Genomic DNA, 18,886 nt, shown 5'->3' on the forward strand with positions numbered 1-18,886 from the left:
GGCAGTTGTAGACCAACAACATCTGGGAGGCTGGATTTCAGGGTGGAAGTTGTGTGCAAAATTTAATGTCTACTTTGGTGTGAATCATCCACAGGGGCGTGTGTGTGTGTGTGTGTGTGTGTGTGTGTGTGTGTGTGTAATGTCTTTTGAAAATAAAGTATTTTATGCAGCTCAGCAAAAGCCTATGGTTCTAGATGGACCACAGATGCCACACTGTGGTACAAGTGAGTATGGTGCTTTTGATATCAGATAATCGCTTCAGGGTGTATCATTCTGTTGTTGAAGTTGCCTTTTAAAGTTTTATTCTCTTGTTGCTCTTAGTCTTTTTATTGTTGTTGCTTTAATGGGGTTTATTATATTTTGAATTCATGGTATGTTGCTATTTACTGTATCAAGGACTGCTAAGGTAACATCAGTCATCACCTGTTGTATTTGACCAAGCTTGCTACATCAACATGCACCTATACAATCATTCATCATGGGACATGGGACACTGGACAGGCCAATTGAGCTCCTCTGCTGCTCCATGTGAACTTAAAATGTACCTCATAATGCAATCCGACACATTGCTGGAGAAGGTAGGTGAACTGTCTTTCAGGGAAGTGTGTTATTAGTCTCTCTACTGAGAAACAGGGAGCTGCCTAATGGTGCAGTGGGGAGATGACTTGACTAGCAAGCCAGAGGTTGCCTGTTTGAATCCCCACTGGTATGGTTACCATATTATTTCTTGTTTGCACAGTCAGACAGGTGTTATTGACTGGTTTGTTTTATCCAGACATCGAGTCCTTCCCAAGGACCTGGGATGGCTGAATTTTATTGTCAATTGTTATAGATATTGTCGCAGAATACAGGCTGTTCCCAGTAAAGCTGCTTTTTGTAATTGGCTGATGGTGATTTCTGTCGCCCCTATGGTGTTGAGGTGCTCTTCAAGGTCTTTTGGAACTGCACCCAGGGCGCCAATGGCCACTGGGATTATTTTGGCCTTTTTCTGCCACAGCCTTTCAATTTCAATTTGTAGATCTTTGTATTTGGTGATTTTTTCCATTTCTTTTTCTTCTATTCTGCTATCCTCTGGTATTGCTATGTCGATTATTTTCACTTGTTTTTCTTTCTTCTCGACTACAGTTATATCTGGTATATTATTTATTATTATTATTATTATTATTATTATTATTATTATTATTATTATTAATCAAATTTGTATACCGCCCCAAACTTTCATCTCTGGGAGGTTTACAATACATAAAACCAGTTAAAAACATATACAAAAACTTTAAAACACTTTAACAATTTAAAAATAACCAGAGATTAATACCCCCAAATATTAGGAAGCTCGGGGGTCGCATTATGGGAAACACCTACTGTATATTGGGCAGCAGCAATATAGAAAGATGCTGAAAGGCATCATCTCATACCGCGCGGGAGGCGGCAATGGTAAACCCCTCCTGTATTCTACCAAAGACAACCCACAGGGCTCTGTGGTGGCCAGGAATCGACACCGACTCGACAGCACACGTTACCTTTACTGAGAAACTCCTGAGTTCCCCAGAATACCCTTTGAAAGCTGCTGTTCCAGAACCTTTCCTTTTCTACAATGGTGTTGTGACTTTTTTCTTGCATCTGAATGTTATCAGTCAGACTGCTTCCTGATCTAGTGCTTTAGCCATCTCCCTCCGAACCTGGAGAAGTATCCCTCCCTCCCTTGTGACACTCTTGGCTTGACATCTGCATAAATCGACACATCCTCCTTGTGTTTTTGAACCTCAGTTTCCCTGACACAGAGCAGGAGGTTCAGTCAAGACAGCACAGGTGCACTGCACAGCTGGGAGAGTGCGACTCTGAGTCAGAGACAAGGAAGTCACTGGAGCAAAAGCCCTGGGGTTCCTCCCTGCTGTGCACTTGACACTCGTATCTCCAGCAGAAGGTCCTGTTACGTCTCCTGAATAATGGATGAACCAGACCTTCCATCTGGGAGTGGCAGGAAGCAGTCTCCTTTTCCCCCATCTGTGTACCATAAGGGCAAAATGTCAACACAGGAGCTGTGGGGAAGGTTCCTGGCATACTTAATGCTGAAAGCAAGCTACTGTGCTCCAATCACTCTGGATGACTTGCTAAAGGATCATCAGTGGGACTGTGCAGAATTTCAGAGCTCAGGCCCAGCTGTAATTATGAATGCAGAATTTCAGTGTTTAGGCCCAGCTGGGTTAGGGAGGAAGAGGTGTTCACCCCTGGGCAAATCCAGTCACTGGATGGATCAGGGATGCAGATCCACCCATAAGCACTTGAGGAGTTATCCCCTCAGCAAACTTAATAACCCATCTCCCTCTCCTGCACACAAAAAAGGTGTCCTTTCTCTCTCCTCCAAACTAAATGACTTTCTCCTCAAACTTTCCTTCTATCTGCACCCCTGAGATGGGGGACAGTCTGACTTTCTAGTAGCCAAGGCAGAAATTCTTCTTCTTATTATTATTTTACATATTATACCCCGCTCTACCTCCAAGGAGCCCAGAGCGGTGTACTACATACTTAGGTTTCTTCTCACAACAACCCAGTGAAGTAGTTCAGGCTGATAGAGAAGTGACTGGCCCAGAGTCACCCAGCTAGTATCATGGCTGAATGGGGATTTGAACTCAGGTCTCCCCGGTCCTAGTCCAGCATTCTAGCCACTACACCACGCTGGCTCGAAGAGAAGTGTGGTGTGAAGGCTATCACAATAGGCCACTCATATTAACAGGAAGCAAAGAGGTGGGCCTTGTTCTGCTACAATCAACACCTCTATAGGTACAAAGAAAGGATAGTGCACAGAACATCCCAACCACAAGAAACTGCTTTCCATTGATGTGCAGAATAGTTGCAATTCAGCGAACAGCCCAAACAACCTTTGAACAGCCTCACCACAACCTTTCCTGTCTATGGATGTGTATGTATGTTGTGGGGGAGTTAGAAAAGCATTTTTTAAAAAAATTAGCAGAGTCCAACGAATATTTATGAGTACAGCAAGTTTATACGTCCGGTTAAGTGGACTGAGTAGATTCAGAATATGCTCAAGCAGCCATGCCCTTGTTTCAGCACACAACTGACTTGCAGTTCAGTCCATATGTGACATGCCATCGCAAAGCCACTGGCAGTGGGAGAGGCAGATCCAATGCTAAAAAACCCCCCATGTAAATCAAGAAATGTTCACTAAAGTGCCAAGAAGCCACGGCTTGCAATGCTTGTGTTTATTAAGCACAACACATTTCAGCCAATGACCTTCCTCAGGGGCAACTATTTACTTGAAATAGTTTACTTGAACTATTTACTATTTCTTTAAGCCTTAAGAGAGCTTAAATCCAGTGGCTTTAAGATACTGAACAACATTGTCAGCAGAGATCTCTTGTAAGGTTTTCAGATAAATAGATGCCCCTGAGGAAGCCTGTTGGCTGAAATGCATTGGGCTTAATAAACATTCACAAGCATTGTGAGACATTGCTTTTTGGCACATTCAGTGCTATACCTGTCGGATCACATTTGCTCATATGAACCTGCTGGGACCCTCCGTTCAGTATCTCAGGTTCTGCTCATGTCCCCACCACTAAAAGAGATTCCGTTGGCAGGGACTAGAGACAGGGTCTTTTCGGTTGTGGCCCCTCAGCTTTGGAATGTCCTCCCGGAGGAGCTTCATCATGCTCCTTCCCTCTTTGTTTAAAACAAACAAACAAACAATTAAAGGCACATTTTTAGAGATACTTTTAAATGTTTTATCTTCTGCTTATATGTGGTAGGTTTTTTTAGTTCTTAGCTTTTAGCTTTTAACATAACTTACTTTGAGATGTTTAAAATTTGCAACTTTTAGATGTGGTTTTACCTTGGTCTTTTGTTTGATTTCATTAATGTTTATTGTTTTATATTGTATCTATTTTATTGATGTTGTGAGCCTCTCCAAACAGTAGCATGCAGGGATGTGTGTGTCTGGGTATACGTATTTTAAATAAATAAATATAATACACCACACCAGTTTAAATCTGGTTGTGTAAATTGACCTCAGATTCAGCATGTGGTTCCATAGACTTCCTCTCTGGCTTCAAGACAAGTATCATGAAAGTCTCTGACACAAGATGACCTATTGACTGAGACAAACTTGCAAAACTTCCACTGGGAAAGAAAAGGGGACAGAGCACAACATAACTGCCTGCTTCTTCAAGACTCTTCTGCTGAAGTTCCTGATACTAGGCTATCCTAGAGCCAGACTAAATCACGATTCACATCATGCAGTTCAATTTTATTGTTCTTTATTTTTTTTAAAAAAAATCCACTATCTTTTATCCTGCAGCGAATTCCTGTAGAGCCTTGATCTTTTTTGTGGCCTCCAGGTTCTACAGGAATTCTAGTAATTAAGAGCAATCATGAATATTTAATAACCAGCAAAATTATCCCAAGCAAGTACTTGGGATAATTAAATTATTTATATTAAAGGATGTTGTGTTGAAGGAATGAGGCTAGCAGTTGATGATCCTCTGTATTTATTACCAAATTTCTTGAAAAATCACAAATTGCAACAAGGGCTTTGAAAGAATGTATTCAAACTGACATCCTGCTTGTTGCTTTAATTAGGCTGCATGTTTTGTTTAGTAAAAGCCCTGATGAGTTTTTAAAAATGCAATACTTTATGCTGATGGAATGCTTTAAGTTTTTGAAAATACCAGTTAAGGGACTTTTGAGCATTAGTTCATGCCCACAGCTAGTTCGTTTTAGAAAAGCAAACTAATTTTTATGGTTTTGCATGCTCAATATTTTAAAAGTATATCTCACACACACCCCTCTATTTGTAAGAAATAGAGTAGGTTGGCCATTTAAAAAATATACAATCTGAACTTTTCATTCTTGGTATATATCAGATTGGCCCTGCATCTCTCCCTCTCCCTCTCTCCCCCCCCCCCCACAAAATTTGTAATATATTAAAATATTTAATTGTTAAAATCTTGTTCTAATTAGAGGTGAAATAATAGGTAGGGAAGGACAAAATAGTCACAATTTAAGTTGAATGTGGAAATCTACATCTTATAATACAATCTTGACATTTTGAACATTTGCTGGGTTTCAGATTTTTCAAAATTTTATCTCTCTTGATGATTCGCACTAGAGCAGATATATAGCAATTAAAAACAAACAAAACATATTCTCAGGCAGCCCAGCAAACGAATACAATTCTACTAAAATAGCTCACAGATGCCACACTGTGGTACCAGTGGGGTATAGAAATTTATGATGAAAAATTCCAGTGGAACACATCACAAATGATAGGCCTGTGCAAAGTTGGATTGGGATTGGTCTTGGAATCGGAGGGGTTTGGAGAAAGTCCAAACCTAATCTTGCATGGCGAAGTTTGCATCAGACTTTTCTGACCCCCTTTGGGAAAAAAATCTGATCTTTCCAGAGCTCCAAGCAACGTCAAGAGTCTTCTCCTTCTCCTTCTCCTTCTCCTTCTCCTTCTCCTTCTCCTCCTCCTCCTCCTCCTCCTCCTCCTCCTCCTCCTCCTCTTCTTCTTCTTCACCATCTCCTGTCTTCTATCTGCCCACCTGCCTGTGTGACCCCCCCCCCCGCTTTTTAAAGAGTTTTGTAAAGGTTTTTGCCCATTGTGATTCCCAAGTGGTCAATTTTCAGGTTTCTCCTGTGATTCTCTGATGTTACATCACTTCCCCTTGGATTCTCTGATGTTATACGACTTCCCTTACGACTCTCTGGTGTTATGTTATTTTTCTAGATTCTATTTTTCTAGATTCTAGAAATCTTAGTCGCCCCCTCCTTAACTTGCTGAAAACTCAGCATGACCCACAGAGGTGCACCTAGGTAATTTTGGAGCCTTTTCGGACCTAAAGGCCTTTGGGTGGCCCCCTCGACAAGTTAAGCATCATTTTTTAACACATAGGTTCTTGAAGGCACAAACCACACCACTCAGGACAGTCTAAAGATTTGGGGCACTCCAGGGGGTGTGGAGGCCCTGGACTTTGGCCCCAAAATCCAAGGGTAAGAGCATCTCTTATGGCCCACATATGTTCAAGCATATATTTGCAGCCAGCAGATCCAGAGATGAGCCTTTAAAAAATAAATTCAGCATTGAGTTTGTTCTTCCAGTAGCTCTCCAGCCCTGGTTGCTCGGCTGAAGATCCTGAGTCCTGTAACCCATTCTTTGACAAGTGCCCAGGGACTCTAGCACTCAACGCAGCCCTTGTTGACCCGGGCAATTACCCATCTAAGAACATAAGAACAGCCCTGCTGGATCAGGTCCAAGGCCCATCTAGTCCAGCATCCTGTTTCGCACAGTGGCCCACCAGATGCCGCTGGAAGCCACAGACAGGAGTTGAGAGCGTGCCCTCTCACCTGCCATTTCTCCCCTGCAACTGGTACTCAGAGGCATCCTGCCTTTGAGGCTGGAGGTGGTCCACAGCCCTCCGACTAGTAGCTACTGATAGACCTATTATCTGGTATATAATTTGTTTTTCTGGTTCTTACCATGGTTGTGGGATTAGGCACATTTAGCCTGGCTTCTCAGCAGAGGCCTGTCTGGTTTGGGTGACCCTCCAGCATAGCCCTCTGCATCCTCGAAGCTCACAAGCCCCTCCACCTCATCAAGGTAGTGTGATGACTCCCATGGGGGTTGTGGAGGATTCTTCTGATGAAGACCCAGAGCAGGGGGAGCAGGCTGAAACTCTGGTTGACTCAACAGAGCCAGAGTTGACAGTTTTGCAGGCCCCTCTGCCTCCTTTCCTCCCTCCTCCTGAAGCCTCCGAGGCTGCTGAAGTCGAGGTGCATGGCCCAGATCCCCGACAGCGACACTTGGCCAGAGTACAGGCTCAGAGGGAGGAACGCCATAGGTCGGAGAGGCTGGTCAGAAGGAACAGGTGTCCCATCTATGACCCGGCTACATCTCCCTGACAAGGCCCAGCTGCAGTGATGGGTGGGGCACTCGGCACACTGCCTATTTAGAGCAGCCTGAAAGCTGGGTCTGTGCTGGAAACAACGTGCATGGTGACCAGCCCTACCGTGAGCAACCTTGGCCTAGAAATCTGGACCTGTTTGTTATTGTCTGACCCCATTCCATGTTTACCCCTGATCCCGTGGAATTCCTGTGTAGACTTCTGGCAAAGTTTATGACTCTCCGTTAATCCGTTCTCTGGTGTTGACTTCTGGCTACGTCTGACTTTCCGTCCCTGTCTGTTGGTTCTCCTTTCCTCTCTGGTGAAAAGAGTGGTTTCTGCAGCTGCTTGGCAGTCGGCCAAGGCAGGTCATTATAGGTAGTGCCCATCGGGAACTACCTTGGAAAGGGCCCGATAATTAAAGTATCAAATCCACTCAATAACATCTAGTAAACTGTGTGTAAATAGCATCATAAATAATAATAATAAGAAGAAGCAGAGAATCTCAGGAATCTGAATTTGCATCCAGTATCATACTCTACTTTTCCTGCAACCAATCATACCAGTAGTACTGCTCCATGCATACATTTTCTTGTTATTTTTGTCGTCTTTGTTGGAGATGTGACTCCATAGGCATAGACTCTCAACCCCCAATAACTCCTATTGTCTACTAGCGACATTAGGAGTACAGGCAGAGAGTGTAGTTTATTCAAATTCTCCTCTACAGAAATGTGCAGTTCCACTTCGTACCATGGATCCATTTTGGGCCCTTTGAATGTTGTAAAACAGAGGTAGGCGACCTAGGCTCTCCAGTTGTCGCTGAACTACAACTCTCATCATCCCCAGCCACATTGTGGCTGGGGATGATGAGAGTTGTGGTTCAGCGACAACTGGAGAGCCTAGGTCACCTACCCGTTCCAGAAAATTATGACATGTGTTATGGTGTCTCGGTTCTGATTTGGGAATATTCTTTCACTTTACTAAAATTCCAATTGCCACAAACACTTTTTGCATTGTTTAAACCAGGCTTCCCCAAACTGCGGCCCTCCAGATGTTGCTGAACTACAACTCCCAGCATCCCTACACACAATTTTATGTGGCTGGGTATGCTGGGAGTTGTAGTTCAGCAACATCTGGAGGGCCGCAGTTTGAGGAAGCCTGGTTTAAACTGAAGTGTATTCTGCAACACCACATAAAAACAGGCGCTGTAAGGTGAATATAGTCTTTTTATTGACTACTGTGAGTAGAACAAACTAAATACATCTGTAACAGTTTGGGTTCCTTTATACAGTACATTAAATAAGTTATGCACATAAAATAGGTAACAAAAATTCCTAGTATAGAATCAAATGACAAAAAAAGAAAAGGAAAGAAAACTGAATCCAAAAAGTCTTCCCATAGTAGAATTTCACATCTTTCAATTCCCTTTTTCAAAATCATTCAAAATCATGATGAGTGGTAGTATTTCAATTATGTACATTAGAGTTAATGTATTTTTCTCGTAATACACAGCAAGCCACTGTAGTTGCATGGAAAGTTATGGAAGACTGTATTTACACACAATTTAGCAAACTGCTGTCTCTCTCACACACAGTATTCTTTGGAGTTGATCATGTAGCGTTATCATTCTCTTCAAAGATTTAAGTGGCAATTGGGATTTGGAAGCTAGTGAATAGTTTCAGCTTTAATTAGCATCTCCCATATTTTCTGCAACACTGGGAATTTTGTGAACAGAGACCGATCTTGGTTGTTCCCTACAGCTCTAGACAATTAGCAATTCTGTTACGAACTCCTCTGTATGCCAGGTAAAGTTCTGCATTTGACACAGGTGGCCATTCAATCAGGATATTCTGATGAACTTCAAGATCTTGATCTTCTTCATCACTACTCAATACAAATTTAAGACTTTCCTCTTTGACAGTACATCACAATGGGATGGGTTTTGCATGCAATATTTCTGTTTCATTTTTTTTCTCCTCCATGCAGTCACATGAACACATAGAGACATGTAACATGTGGACTGGCAGTGGCAATATCAAAGGAACTCCAAGGATCTCTAAAGGACTGGGTATGACCCAAAAATGATTTGACTGCAATGGATTGGCTCAAATGTAATGCCAAATCATGGCATAGCGTGATGTGAACGAGCGTTGTGCTCAGGTATTCCTTCCTCTTTCGCCCAACTTGTGCTTGGATTTCCACTCACTCTTCCAATTTAGTAGCAAAACAGAATTTGCCATTTGCATCTGAACAAGGGAAACTATAGTTTTGCTGTTAAATCTAAAGTCAGAGAGAACATCAGAGCACAAGCCAAGGGCTCATTCACATGGTATGTCTAAACTGATTCAGTGTCCCTTTCTCAAATGTAAAGACTTGTTGGGTAGATGCAAAATTGGAAAGTGTGAACACATCTCTCATTGTCCTTTTTGGCAGGGCGGGGTCGGCCAAAAGCAACTGTGAAAAGTTGGTGTCTGCTTGTGTTCCTCTTTGCAGCTAATAGCAACTGTGAGCGAGGGGAGATTTGCAGCAGAGAATCACTGTGAGGGGAAAGGGTTCAGTACTTGTAGAGTTATGCTGTGGCTGGTATAGTTGATTTTAGCCTCTTTCTTAAGTTGTGGAAGTGCCCTTGATAAAGGGATTTTTATCCAAAATGTGTCTTGCCTATTAAAGATAGCAGCTGAGGGTCCTCTCCTGCTTTTTACTTGCTGATCCCTCTACCCTTCTTTTGCTTTAGCCCTCCACCATGGCACCATTCCAAGTCATAACTTTGAAGATAGCCTCCATCCCCCCACAACACCCCCCAACAACACCCCCCACCGACATTCGGAGCTGAATTCATGCCTCTCTGATATCACACTAAATTTGGGATGCCAAGTGAACTGGCATTCCAAAGCAAACAAATCCTGAAATGTTTTTGCATTACACTGTAACAACCCCCCTGAGGACTTGCACAATAATGCCATCCCTGCTAAGTTGCTCTATGTGGCTTTCCATAACTGTGATCTGATCATACTATTGTCTTTACATCCAACCCTGACATTAAATGGGAAGCTTGGCATACTCAAGATGGAGATGGAATATCACAACATGGTGGATTTAAAGTCTTTTAATGATTCCTTCTAGGGATACATTTTAAAATTCTGCAAAGGTAAAAGAGTTTGGTGGTTAAATATTCAACAGTACCCAGAAGTGTGGCCAAATGTTTCACTAAGGGGCCACACTGCTTCATTTTACTGAATGGATCCCTTAGCTAGAGACAGTTTCAAGTCATACACTGCTTAGAGAACCATTAGCTTTAGAAGTTTGCTAACATTAAATATTAAATATGAATGGATTTTTGTTTAGTTTAGCCAACGTGCTGTGAGAGAATAGGCTATAAATGACGTGTTGGAGTAATGCATGTGTGTATGTTAATTTATACATTGATAAACCTCAAACCACGTATTTAAAGCTAACAACTCCTATAGGGCATGGAAGTTTCTTTGGGATAGCAAAATAAATCAATTTGCTCAGTGAAAGGTGCAGCAGGTTGTTCTGCAAAATCTCTGCATGAAACATTTTAATCTGTTAAGACTCAAAGATCTCCTCCATAACTACATGGGTCACGTAAGATGATTGGCATTCATTGTAGGACATCATTTTAGATCCACCTTTTAGCAAACAGAAAATAGCATCCTTCTCCTTTGGCGTCTCCTTCCCCAAATGGATCCAGCTTGAGGGGAGGGAAAGAAAAATCAATAAATAGTCCTAGATGGAGGAAGAGGGGGAGGTGAAAAGACGCAGAGCAAATAGCCAAGCATCTACTTATATCTCATTTCACTTGATGCAGTTTTGCCTGGAAAAGGCAGTTTCTAATAATGGCCCACCTGCTCCATTCCTACAGCATGCAAAGCCCAGAGCAATTTAAAAAACCCCAGTTGTCCAGATTACACAGAGAAAGATTCAGAATACCAAGTTGAGAGAAGAGGCTGCCCAGACAGTTCTGCTATGAAGTACCTTTTAAGAAGCTCACCTAACTGTCCTGGATTCTCAACATGATATAACATGAGAGCATCCCCTTCAGAAACGTCAGACAGAAACAGACAGAGCACAGTCCTCAGGATTCCAGGGAACCTGCCGCTCCCAAACTCCAGGGAGACCATTCTGAGATCCCAATGCAGAAGGCTGACACAAGACTCCTAAAAATGATATATGATATGATGATATGGAAAATGCCCCATAAACATTAGCTGAGCGCCAACGTGCTGGAGTACAAACTTCCCACAATGTTTTGAGGCGTCCGATTTTCAATGTAGAAAACTAGGAAACTACGAAAATGTGCTGGGTGCAATTTCCCCTCTTAGAGTCCATTAGTGTCTATTGCTGTCACAGATGCCGGAGTGGAGGATCGTGAGGTGGTGGCTGACGTTTTCTCTAGAGCTGGACTTGGAATCCCGTCAGCAGCTTTGAGAGCGGCTGCTGCGGATCGCCCTGCTGGTAAGGAGACTGGCTTGACCTGGCTGTGTAGACCTTGCCCGCAGATTCGATGGTGTCTCTCCCAATCTTTGTGTTGGCAAAAGGAGCCGCAGTAGCGAGCAATGTTGCATCCACTGCACGTCTCGCTGGCTTTGCGACCACAGTTCCAGCAACTCTGGGAGAAGGAAAAGAAAAAGGAAGGAAGACTTTCTCTTAAATACAATCCCAGATGGACAGTTTTGCTATTGTCTATTGAAAGAGTACACAAGATATTGGCTGACATCCAGAGCTACGGTTCGAGGACACAAGGAGGATACTTTTAATGTATCTGGAGGCTTCCTCACTGCCGCTGTGCGGGGATGTGGCGGGGGAGTGATTTGGGGCCATCTTCTCTGCCTCCAGAAAGTCCTGGTGCCCTCCAGAACTATGCCCCAGAGGGCTGAGCAACCCTCAAGGACAAGAGGGTAAGGATGCTGGTGGCAGCCCATGTGTGGCCGCTGCCGTGGCCCCCTGGCTCCGCCACGCCCCTGGCTAGCCACGTGGCCCCCGTGGCCCCCTGGCTAGCCACGCCCCTGCATCTGACATCAGATGTGGGGGATGTGGTCTCCCACCCAAACGGGGCCATGCGGCCCCGTTTGGAAGGGAGATAGGGCCCCACTGTGTTGGGCAGCATGGGCTGCAGCGACTCTCCCTGCCTTAAAGGCAGGGAGAGCCATTCTGGCCGTACTGACAATGTAGCGTGGGATGATCTCTTCCCTAAATGAGGCCACGCAGCCCCGTTTGGGAGGGAGATCAATCCACCCCACTGCGTTGGCAGCGAGACCAAGAGCAGCTCTCCCTCCCTTTAAGGCAGGGAGAGTCACTCTGGCTGCACTGCACAATGCAGTGTGGGCCAATTTTAGCTCCAAATGGGGCCGCGTGGCCCCATTTGGGACCGAAATAATGCCCCCGCGTCTGACGTCAGATGGGTGTGTGTGTCTGGGGCCACTCTCACGGCCCCTGATTGGTGGCAGCCTGGGTTCTTTGAACCCATTTGCCCAATGGTGGCTCTGCCCCTGCTCAGGGACACATTTTCAGAAGGTACAGGACTTTCCCCAAAGGCAGAGGAGATGGCCCAAAACTGCTCTCCTTCCCATGTGCAGAGGGGAAGCCTCTGGCTGTGAGGACGCATTTCCCCCTGAATACTTGTGCTGTTGCCCTCGATGACAGCCACTGTTTAGATTTTCAGGGGCTGGTGATGAGGCCATTAAATCTTTACTTCAGGAACTGAATTTGCTGTATAATGAAGCAGAATGGCTTGCCAGACTCTACCAAATGGCAGCCTGCTTACAAGCCATTCCAGCTGAAACCATCACTGCAGAATGTCAAATGACACCACAACATTGTCAGCTGATATTTCTATAGGAAGAGCTTCCTAGCATTCCATGGAAGTCCTTTCTATCAAATGCCAGCAAGATTTCATAAGAAAGCAAATAGCCATACTGAAGGTTTGAATGGGCTACTTTGGAAAAGTGAAGATTTTATTTATTATTTACGTATTTATTTATAATAAGCCTATGTAGCATGTGAAAGCCTTTCAAGAGCATGGGTTCCAACTTGGAAATCAAACAGAACCACGACTTAGAGCATGTGACCGATTTGCAATGGCAAGAGGCCAAGGCTGGGTGGCAATGGTCCCTCTAATAGGGATTCCCATATGTTGTTGACTACAGCTCCCAGAATTCCCAGCTGCAATGGCTTTTGCTTGAGGATTATGGGAGTTGTAGTCAACAACATCTGGGAGTCCCTGTTGGAAGAAACACTGCTGGGTGGCTCCAGTGGCAGCTGGTCATTGATGCAGGGAAGAAGAATTAGCTTGCTACAGCTAAGTGTAGAAAAGTATGGGAGGGGTGGAGAAGAAGCGTTCTTCTGCAGTAAAGCTTCTCCTAAGCTTGCTTTCATCCTGCTGAATTTCACTGACTCTCAATGTGTCTGCAAATCCAACAGAGCAGAGGTGGGAATCTCTCTTTCAATGTCATTGCTGACGTCCCTTATGTAACTGTTTCCATGTAATGGAGGTCAGCCAGGGGCACAAAAATGGCAGTTCTCAAAGGCTGATGTGACGTCGCCGACAATAATTTACTTCCAGCAGGTTAGAGTGGTATCAAACTACCTGAATTAGTTCCAACTGGTCAAAGTAAATAGCAACTGGCGTTGGTTTAACCAGGACAAAACAATAAGTCCTGAAGAACTATGCAAGTGCTCTTCAAGACCTTTCCTTGGGAGATTTTTTCCACGCTCTCCCAAGACTTCCCATTCTCTTGACTCCTTACCTCTGTAGACTCCTCCTGCTCATTAATCACTAAAAAAGCATCCTCAGTAGCCTGGCGCTTTGCATCTGCGATGGTCTGCTCCATTCGGGCCCTCTCCGAGGCAATCATTTCAAATGCCTTTTGCTCTGCCTCTGCTACAGCTTTCTGGACCTCGGACATGGCCTGGCGTTTTACTTCATTCACAGCTTCTTCTGAAGGGAAACAAAAGCCTCATCAAACAGCTTCACATGGAGAGCAAAGTACAGCATGGAATAAAAGTCACCTGCAGCCCTGGGAGTAAAAATGTGTGGACTTTGCATATGTTTCAGCTTTGCATATGTTTCATTTTGTAAGAGTACTGAAAGGGAATGATGGATGATCAAACTCTACAGATGGTTTAACTCCCAGAGCCTCTGCTGCATACCTTATGAAAGGTCAACTGCACATTATTCTCCCATCACTGCAAGGATTCTCATACTTGGGTTCCCAGAAGTTGTTGGACTACAACTCCAACACATCCCCAGCTACAATGCCCCAAAGTAATTCAAGTTTGACTCGTCTGAAACCCCCTGCATGACTGTATCACTATATCCAAAGCTTCCTACAAGAAACTTGAAACAGTAGACATATACTTCTCTTGAGACTCTGGGGCTGAGCTTTAGCGGCAGCTCAAAAATTTCTTTGCATCTGATAAAGGTAAAGTGTGCCCTTGAGTTGGTGTCGAATCCTGGCGACCACAGAGCCCCGTGGTTGTTTTTGGTAGAATACAGGAGGGGTTTACCATTGCCATCTCCCATGCAGTGTGAGATGATGCCTTTCAGCACCTTCCTATGTCGCTGCTGCCCAATACAGGTGTTTCCCATAGTCTGGGAAACAAACCAGCGGGGATTCGAACCAGAAACCTCTTGCTCGCTAGGCAATACATTTCCCCACTGCGTCATTAACTGCCTTATTTGCATCTGATAGTAAGTGTCAAATGCTGCCCCCTCTTCCCCGCCCATTGGAACCCCGCAAGTGGCAGAAGTTGCCTTGGCTGCAGTTTGATTTTATGTTTGTATGCACGCACGCGCACACACATACACACACACCTCTGCCGTCTCCTATCCTGTGGCAGTGATAGCCACATACAGAGCATCTCCAGTACTCTACAGCCCTTTCCTCATTTCTTCTTCATCTCCCTTCTCATTATCAGTCCGGCAGCAAACAACAAAGGACGTAGAGGAGGACATGCATGTGCCTGGCAGTGGCAACAAGGATAGGGAGTAAAGAGGGAGACAGGCAAAGCAGCAGGTGACATCTTGGTGCCCCATTTACACTTCAATAACCTGCCACCTCACCTCATGGAAGGATCGCCCTTGCGTTGGCTATCCATCTAATTAAACTTATTTTGAGAGTTTTATCCTTTTAATGGCCTAGGCTGTCCATACAGACAAACCATGAATCCTATCTTGGGAGATCAAGCAAGATAGGCAGGATTCTCTAACATCAGTAGATGCCTGTAGTGTTACAAAATACCACTATTTATAGGTATAGGGATATTTATATATCGCTTTCCAACAAAAGCTCTCAGGGTGCTTTACACAGAAAAATAAATAACATGGTTCCTGGTCCCCAAAGGGCTTACAATACAAAACACAATCTTTCTACATATAGCCAGAAGGCTTAAAGCTACCAAATGTGCACTAGTTTCAAGTCACTTAGCAGCTGGAGTTAGAAGATATGCGCAAGACATGAACTGCTTGAAGGGGCTGGTTTAATTTTTCAAAAGAAGCCTGAGAGGGAGGAAGTAGACAGAATTATAAGTATGCAAGATCTCACCTTATCCTTACATCGGTCTTGTCAAGTCAGTAAGACTACCCAGAAAACATCACGTCTGGGTTTCTTACAACCAAACCAAAGAATCTAGTCATTATGCCATGTTGCAGATTAGAGTTAATGTTTATATTCACTTTAAAAGCACTATAGGTGACATTTTTAAAAAATTATTTTAATTTTTTCACATTTATATTCTGCTCTTCCTCCAAGGAGCCCAGAGCAGTATACTACATACTTAAGTTTCTTGTCACAACAACCCTGTGAAGTAGGTTAGGTTAGAGTCACCCAGCAAGTATCATGGCTGAACGGGAATTTGAACTCGGGTCTCCCCGGTCCTAGTCCAGCACTCTACCCACTACACCACTCTGGCTCACAAATTACCTACGTTTTATAAATCTACACACACACATTGTGGGCCCATATGCATCACCTTGATTTCTATAGAGCTGTCTTGTAGGGGTGTGCAATTCAATTTGCCATCAAATCTATTTGGGTCGAATTGGAGGGATTTGCAAACTTGTCCCTGAATCAAATCACCCTCAAAACAGAGGGCCTGATTCGGGGTCAAAGAGAATCACCTCCAATTTGACCCGAACTGATTTGCACCATTTGGATACCATTTCGAGGCCCATTTTGCTGGGGAAATGGGCCTCAAAATGGCACCTTTTCCTGGGGAGAGCTGGTCTACCAATTGGGGTTGGAAGCCCTCCATTCCAGACTTAGTGCATCAGCCTGCCTCAGAGGGCTGATCTACCCACTGATCCCAATGGGTAGACCAGGTCTTCCCAGGGAGAAAGTGCCATTTTGAGGTTCATTTTTCCAGCAAAACAGGCCTCAAAATGGTGCACAAATTACCCAAATCAATTTGGGTTATTCGGGGCTGATTCATTGAGGCAGCCAGTCAAGCCACTTGCTTGCAACAAATCAGTTCGGTGGGGTCTGCGATTCAATTCAGCCTTGAATCGAATCACAGATTTTGATTCATGCACACCCCTACTGGTTGGGAGTAACGTTTTATGAATGATAGCAACTTTAGCTATTTCCCTCCCTGAGGGAAAGGAAGTGGGGGGGAAAGATTGCCTACTCCAGAAGTAAAATGGTACATCGACTGCATGAATGTAGCTTCCTTATTGTTTGTTTGTTTGTTTATTTAATAAATTGGTATACCACCCACTATTGAAGACTCTAGGTGGTTTACAGCATAAAACAAACCACGAATTTAACAATTAAAACATAAAACATCTAATTAAAATATCTATAAAAGTACAGCTTATTTGACCTTGAAGCCTACTGCTAACTTAAATAAATTAGAAAAAAACATTACTTTAACACAATGGGTGGCTTTTAATAATACATGTACTCATAGGGAACTGCCTTATACCGAGTCAGACCATTGGTCCATCTTGCTCAGTATTGTCTACACAGACTGGCAGCGGCTTCTCCAAGGTTGCAGGCAGGAGTCTCCTTCTGCATGCAGATGCTCTTCCCAGAGCGGCTCGATCCCCTGAGGGGAATATCTTACAGTGCTCACATTTCTCCCATTCAAATGCAAACCAGAGCAGATTCTGCTTAGCGAAGGGGTCAATTCATGCTTGCTACCACAAGACCAGATCTCCTTCCTTATTCTTTAGGAAACTGTTCCAAACTACTGCTGCAACATTTGTCAGTAGCCAGATATCTTGCTGTAGCATATAACAGACAAAAAGGCGTAAAAATAACAAGGGCAATAAAAATATTATTCCTTATCATTACACAATAAGTGGGAACATCTGAAAGCTGTGGAGGAGGCTGGGGAGTGAGAGGGAAGGAGGTTCCATCCGTCTTGCCTCTTCCCCCATTCCTCAAAAAGGGTAGGTCAGAATCTCCTCCCTTCTCTTTGTCCCACTGCATCCTTCTGCTATGACTTGCCACCACTTGCCTAGGGGACCCCTAGGCTGAACATCTTTGTTATGAACCCCACCACTCACTGAGATCATCTGGAGAGGTCCGTCTGCATTTGCCACTGGCTCGTCTGGTGGCCACTCAGGGACGGGCCTTCTCCGTTGCTGCTCTGAGGCTTTGGAATGTGCTCTCTAGTGCAATAAGAGCCTCCCCATCTCTGACAATTTTTAAAAAGTTTTTAAAGATGCATCTGTTCACCTAGGCTTTTAACGGATTAATGTTGTTTTAGAATATTGTTTTTAAAAATTTATTTATTTATTTATTTATTTATATGCCGCCTTTCATTAAAAACAATCACAAGGCGGTTTACAAAAGTTAAAAAGTTTATATTGTTGTGTTTTAAATTTCTGGTTTTTGATTTTAACTAATGTTTTAATGTTGTTTTTATCTTGCTGTAAACCGCCCAGAGACGTAATTTTTGGGCGGTATAAAAATATGTTAAATAAATAAATAAATAAATAAATACATACATACATACATACATACATACATACATACATGCAGAATGTGGCAGTACCTGTAGGACCCTCTGCCACCCCTGTCTGTATGCAAGTGGCTCGTAGGAGATCCACTGGATGGAAAGATGCCAATGTTATCTGTCAGTCTGGCTCAGAAACTCCTAGGCCGAATGAGCAGGCAGTGATGGTTCTTGCTGGGTTCACGTGCCTGAAGCCCCTAGCTGGCTCTGGCAGCTATCACTCTCCAGGCAAGGCAATAAGAGCATATTTAGGAGTCTTTCCCACAACAACTTGTTGTGGACAAAGCTTTCCTTATGGCAAGAATTCCATGCATTTGCCTGGCAGTCCACTGAGCAGGGCCTCCCACACTTACCAGCTTTTTTCCATATCTCTTCAGTGACATAACCAGCTGCTCCTGACCGGCTACTGAACTCCCGCTGAGGATCTGTAGAAGGAAGGTTTGCAGCAGAAGTATTAGACACAGAAATATTCCTCCTCCCAAATGATGAGAACTGATATGCAGCATCTGTTCAGAAAGAGGTAGTACCACAAGAACAGAACAGAGTTAATTGTGAAAACCAAGCCAAGAGATTTCTGCTGTTAAGAGTGTTCACCAAATGGCAAGATGATAAATGGCCGCTTTTAATTTAGTGCCCTGCATAATTTATTGCACCACGTAACCCATTTCCAGCTTTTAATACTCCATCATCACAGGCTGCACACTTATAAATATCCTGTCAAGCATCTGTTTTGTCCTGCGGTCATGAACATTAATCCTTGCTGATGGCATTTCACATTTTACACATGGCCTTGTATTTCCAAGAATTTCAGACAACTGAAGTTCAAGCTGTACGTTAGGAAGGCAGTCATTTGAGAACTCAAAAATGGGAGCTTACACATGCAGATATACAATGACATGAAAGATGCAGCAAGAGGATTGTTGATTGATGCTGCTGCCTGCCAAATATGATGTTCTAACTGTGTTCAGTGGTCAGATGAGATGAATGCATACCTTCAGGATAAAAGTGAT

The 18,886-nt window shown here is 43.8% G+C and overlaps 1 protein-coding gene across 5 annotated transcripts in view; it reads right to left on the bottom strand.

Annotated features, from left to right (window-relative positions):
• Positions 1-8,104: 8,104 nt before the first annotated feature.
• Positions 8,105-18,886, bottom strand: part of CBFA2T2 (CBFA2/RUNX1 partner transcriptional co-repressor 2) — a 126,652-nt gene continuing 115,870 nt past the window's right edge. For 4 of the 5 annotated variants that reach the window (XM_053246043.1, XM_053246045.1, XM_053246044.1 and 1 more), the window contains exons 9-11: positions 18,230-18,301; positions 13,664-13,854; positions 8,105-11,526 (exon numbers count right to left, since the gene is read on the bottom strand). In XM_053246043.1, the coding sequence (XP_053102018.1) occupies positions 11,236-11,526; positions 13,664-13,854; positions 18,230-18,301 (554 nt within the window). In that variant the 3' untranslated portion in view covers positions 8,105-11,235. The remainder of the gene's footprint in view (positions 11,527-13,663; positions 13,855-18,229; positions 18,302-18,886) is intronic. The other variant, XM_053246042.1, reaches the window with a different exon arrangement.

Source organism: Hemicordylus capensis, chromosome 4 (genome assembly GCF_027244095.1).
Source record: "Hemicordylus capensis ecotype Gifberg chromosome 4, rHemCap1.1.pri, whole genome shotgun sequence".
NCBI classification, from domain to species: Eukaryota; Metazoa; Chordata; class Lepidosauria; order Squamata; family Cordylidae; genus Hemicordylus; species Hemicordylus capensis.